At 46.1% G+C, this 5,214-nt stretch overlaps 1 protein-coding gene across 7 annotated transcripts in view; it reads right to left on the bottom strand.

Annotated features, from left to right (window-relative positions):
* NRP1 (neuropilin 1) overlaps positions 1–5,214 on the bottom strand; it is a 196,639-nt gene that overhangs the window by 67,555 nt on the left and 123,870 nt on the right. For all 7 annotated transcript variants that reach the window (XM_005885510.2, XM_005885513.2, XM_005885511.2 and 4 more), the window contains one exon: positions 1,594–1,738. In XM_005885510.2, coding sequence (XP_005885572.1) covers positions 1,594–1,738 — 145 coding nt within the window. The remainder of the gene's footprint in view (positions 1–1,593; positions 1,739–5,214) is intronic.

The raw sequence follows: 5,214 nt of genomic DNA, 5'->3' as shown, positions 1-5,214 counted from the left end.
TCCCTCCTGTCCCCCAACCCTCCCCGGCCTTCCCGCTGCAGTTTGTCAATCTGTTTGAGGCAGCTCTGCCTCTGTATCTATTATTGTTCAAAAGTTTGTAATGGTCTCTATTATCCATGAATGTGTGAGATCATGTGGTATTTTTCCTTCATTGACTGGCTTATTTCACTTAGCATAATGCTCTCCAGTTCCATCCATGCTGTTGCAAATGGTAAGAGTTCCTTCTTTTTTACAGCAGCATAGTATTCCATCGTGTAGATGTACCACAGTTTTCTAATCCATTCATCTACTGATGGGCACTTAGGCTGTTTCCAGATCTTAGCTATGGTGAATTGTGCTGCTATGAACATATGGGTGCATATATCCTTTCTGATTGGTGTTTTTGGTTTCTTGGGATATATTCCTAGAAGTGGGATCACAGGGTCAAATGGGAGTTCCATTTTTAGTTTTTTGAGGAAACTCCATACTGTCTTCCATAGTGGCTGCACCAGTCTGCATTCCCACCAGCAGTGCACAAGTGTTCCTTTTTCTCCACATCCTCTCCAGCACTTGTCGTTTGTTGATTTGTTGATGATAGCCATTCTGACAGGTGTGAGATGGTACCTCATTGTTGTTTTGATTTGCATTTCTCGGATGATTAGTGACTTTGAGCATGTTTTCATATGTCTCTTGGCTTTCTGGATGTCCTCTTTTGAAAGGTGTCTATTTAGGCCCTTGGTTATTGTGTCTTATATGCCTGGAACATAATGTGTTCTACGTGCTGATTTTTGAATGAATGAGTGAATGAATGAATTGGAGTTTTATCCATGCCTTCTGAGAAACAAGTGATTGATCTCAAAATTTGGGTTTATTTATCTTCTATAATTGAAACTTTGTTGCCTTGAGTGGAGCTCAGAGCCGGCCGCAGCAGGCGCGAAGCTTGGCTTCCTCCATCACTGGAGCAACCAAGCCTCCTGCTTGCTCTAGCTCCGTGGCTGCAGGCCACCATCTTGTTTGGGTTAATTTGCATATAGTTGCTCTGATTGGCTGGTGGGCGTGGCTTAAGGTCTAGCGAAGGTACGGTCAATTTGCATGTTTGTCTTTTATTAGTGTAGATAACTAGGCTATAGAGAGTGCCTGGGAAGGCACATGGGCATTTCTTTAATTATTATCAGCTGAAGCCAGTGGTGTTGTCAAAGTCACATCCTGGAAACACATTTTGCCAAAAGACAGGAGTGTTGTAGGCTTGACCTTCAGCCCAGGTGCCAGGGGGTGGGTTTTGTTATTTAAATCCAGGAATGAATATGACTCAGGCCCACCCAAGAATGCAAATAATCTCCTTTGTCTTGACTTTTAGTAAAACTTCCTGTTTTTTGCTGTATAAAATAAATACACTGTATTGGCCTTGGGTCACTGTTTCTGTCCCTGTCTCATCATCAGAGGACAGTGGTCCCACCCGGCCCCAGCTTTTTCTTCTATCTCTGTGTCTGTCTCTTTCTTTCATTTTCTGAATCCTCATCTACCCCTACTCAGGAACCCGACTGCTCTCTAGCTGCGCTGGATGCGGAGAAAAGAGACATATTTACACTAGGCAATCTTTAAGCCAGACCTTACCTGTTATCTTGCAGCCGTATACTTCAAACCTCATAGATATGCCATTTTCCCAAGTCAGAGGTTTAATCCGGACAAATCGAGTTATCAGTGGTTTGGGGAAAACTCCAAACACAACATCTGTGGGGTTGGTGTTTCCCTGAAAGATCTATATGGAAAAAGAAAGGGCCCTTTAATAATAGGCTTTTGGGATTGAAAACAAATCCAAAATATGTTTTCACAAATGCTTGAAATTTACAATTTCAACATTGTCTATCCAGGTTGAGGTAGTATTAATAATTTACCATGTGTTTGTTTTGGTTTTTTTCCAAATGATGGCAATCAGAAAGAATCATGTCTAATGTAGAATATTGTCCTAACCATCCATTCAATTTTCAGAGTGGCTAGAGCCTCCAGAAGCACTGTTACAAGGGTAATATTTATTTAAAAATGCACACTATTATATTACAAAGTGGGCAATTATTAACTTTATCATATGGACCTACAAAATGCTAAGGACATTTGATGGGAACTCTCCTTATTTTACTTTCCCAGGAACTCCCAGAAGGTCTGTTTTTTTAATTCTCTGTTCCCAGCTATAGCACAAGGTCAAGTGGCTTTCTCTTTTTCAACTCCCATTTCTTGATGGAAGATCTTTTCTCTGACATTCATTAATGACTTTAATCTTTCTTAGTTATTGGCAAAATTTTGTTTTAGTGGTCAAAATAAAAACTTCGTTATAAATAATGTGTAATTAAAACTCAGCTTTTCCAGAGCTTCTAGTTTTAAAAGGAGTCATTTTATTCTAACCACAGGTGTAACGATTGCCCGTGACAAACCAGTTTCCCACAAGTATTTGTCAGGGCCATGGTGCCAGGCCTGGTGCCACAGCCATGTTCTCTGGCAAGATGTCCAAACAGTGGAGGCTGTTTGCCTTCGTGGAACATTCTGGCAGTAGACCCACCTCAGATGAAACTGAAAGCTTCCATTTTCCTGGATTTTACTTGGCCCTGGATTGGGGATGGCCTGTATGAAAGTGGCTGTCTCAGTTACATGCCGTGGGTGACGAGCACAGCCAGGCCGGACTCCTCTTCTCAGGTGGTGTAACTCAAGTTTACTGGGCTCATTGGAAGCATGAGATTCCTCGCTACCTTCCCAAATAACTTCATAGAGGAGAACCACAGTTTCCCAAGGTTTGCTCTTCTCCTGGGAGAAAGGGCTTGTAAAAGTCAAGATGGTGTTTTTACTTCATTTAGCTTAAGTGGCCTGCACAATTGAAGGGGGTCAATGCTTTCCAAAGTTGGCTGTTAGCCTAATCCCTCTCTGGAGAAAATTTGATATGATAATTTATCCCAGCCTGTGATGGACTTCAGATGCCTATCCTACTTCAGCATCTCTCTCTGGGAAACAATCTGTGTGGGAGCATTTTTGTGTGACAAAGAATAATAGGTAGCTGCCAGAAAGAGTAGAGTCCCAAACTATGGTGCTTAACGTGTCAACAAGTCCACTTCAGGGAAGCCCAGCAGTCTGTTAGGAGCACTGCATGCACCAACTCTCAGCTCACACTGAGGGAATTTTTTTTTCCTGAAAACAACCTAAGGACATGCATTCTATTCAACATGAGGAGGACTGCTGAGGTTGTGATGGTCCCAGGCTGTTCCAGCTGAGGTACAGCCAGCTCTTCCCGCGGAAAGTAGGAAAGATGGTAGAGGGCAGTGGCTGAAAGGCCCCAACATATGGAGAAAGGCAGGTGGCCAACAATAACTAGACTCCGTGGAAGCTCAGATTTCATTAGGTTCATTAAAAGTGCTCAGACAGATGCCAGGTCTTTATCTTTATTGAACCTTTCTACAGGGTGTCCCAAAATTCACGTAAGATTTGAATTTTGCGTGAGCATTAACAACAACAACAACAAAAAATAAAAGCCTAATTTTACTTGGTTTATTGAATCAGATTCTAATATCTGTTGCCCTTTGATTTCAATCCCTTCAATTTGATAAGTATTACCAAGTACCAATTATGGCCCAGGAGCAGGGACAATGAAGACCAATGAAGACCACAGCTTTGCATATGTGCCAGCAAAGCCATGGAAGCCACTTACCCGATGTGCCATTCCATACATAACCCTATACTGTATACTTTATGAATCAATAAAAAATTTACAATTTTTAATTATAAACCTGTGTTTTCTATCAAAATTACTTCTTGCGTGAATTTTGGGACACCCTATATATTCTTTTTCCCTCCCACTCTGAAAGCTCTTATGTGTGCCAGGGTGTTCTGATAGTGGACATCTAAACAGAGCTGTGTGCATTGCCAGATACCTGCTGAGGACTTGTGTGTGCTTCCTGACACCCCTCTGAGCCCTGTGGACAGCCAATGGACAATAGCTGCAGAGAAGGTCTTGAAGATGTAGCACTATTTTAATTTATTTTATTATCCTAGCTAATAATAGACAAACATGGTAATTGACCGTACCTTCGCTACACCTCCCATTGGCTAATCAGTGCGGTATGCAAATTAACTGCCAACAAAGGTGGTGGCTAATTTGCATACTGCAGGCAGGGCGGGATAGCGCAGCCGCCAGCGCAAGCTGCCATCCCGGGCCACAGGCCGGCCCCAGAAGCCCCAGAAGCCGCCCAGAAGCCGGTGATCAGAGGGAGATGGGGGTCCCCTGCTCAGGCCTGATACCTCTGGTGGAGGCATCCAGCCTGGGCAAGGGGCCAATCCAGCGATTAGAGGGTGATGGAGGTCGACGCCTCTGGCCGAAGCGTCAGGCCTAGGCGGGGGGCGGAGCCGGCAATCGGAGGGGTCTGGGGGTCCCCTGCCCAGGCCTGATGCCTGGGCCAGAGGCATCAGGTCTGGGTGGGGGGTGGAGCCAGTGACCAAGGGGATATGGGAGACCCCTTCCCAGGCCTAAAGCCTGGGCCAGAGGTGACAGGCCTGGGTGGGGGGCCGAGCTGGCGATCAGAGGGAGATGGGGGTCCCCTGCCCAGGCCTGACGCCTGGGCCAGAGGCATCAGGCCTGGGAGGGGGACGGAGCCGGTGATCAGGGGAAGATGGGGGTCCCCTGCCCAGGCCTGACACCTCTGGCCGAGGTGTCAGGCCTGGGCGAGGGGCTGATCCTGCGATCGGAGGGTGATGGGGGTCAAAGTCTCTGGCCGAGGCGTCAGGCCTGGGCGAAGGGCTGATCTGGTGATCAAAGGATGATGGGGGTTGACGCCTCTGGCCGAGGCGTCAGGCCTGGGGGGGGGGGCAAGCCGGCTATTGGTGTAAACTACAGAGGAAACACCTTTTCTGACCGCTCGTTGGTTAAGCTCCCTATATGCCACTGGTAATATTCTTAGTAACTTGGGTAATAAGAATCCAAAAAGGTGATCTAGGGTTTTTCACCACACTCCTGGCGAAAAAAACGAAGGTCCACTGCTGGAGGGCTAAGAAATGTCATACCCTGCCCTAGCTGGTTTGGCTTAGTGGATAGAGCATTGGCCTGAGAACTGAAGGGTCACAGGTTTGACTCCGGTCAAGGGCACATGCCAGGTTGCAGGCTTGATCCTCAGTGTGGGGCATGCAGGAGGCAGCTGATCGATGATGCTCTCTCATCATTGATGTTTCCATCTCTCTCTCCTTCTCCCTTCCTCTCTG

Source organism: Myotis brandtii, unplaced genomic scaffold, assembly GCF_000412655.1.
Source record: "Myotis brandtii unplaced genomic scaffold, ASM41265v1 scaffold914, whole genome shotgun sequence".
Taxonomy (NCBI): Eukaryota; Metazoa; Chordata; class Mammalia; order Chiroptera; family Vespertilionidae; genus Myotis; species Myotis brandtii.
This window is presented reverse-complemented; position numbering and strand designations above follow the sequence as displayed.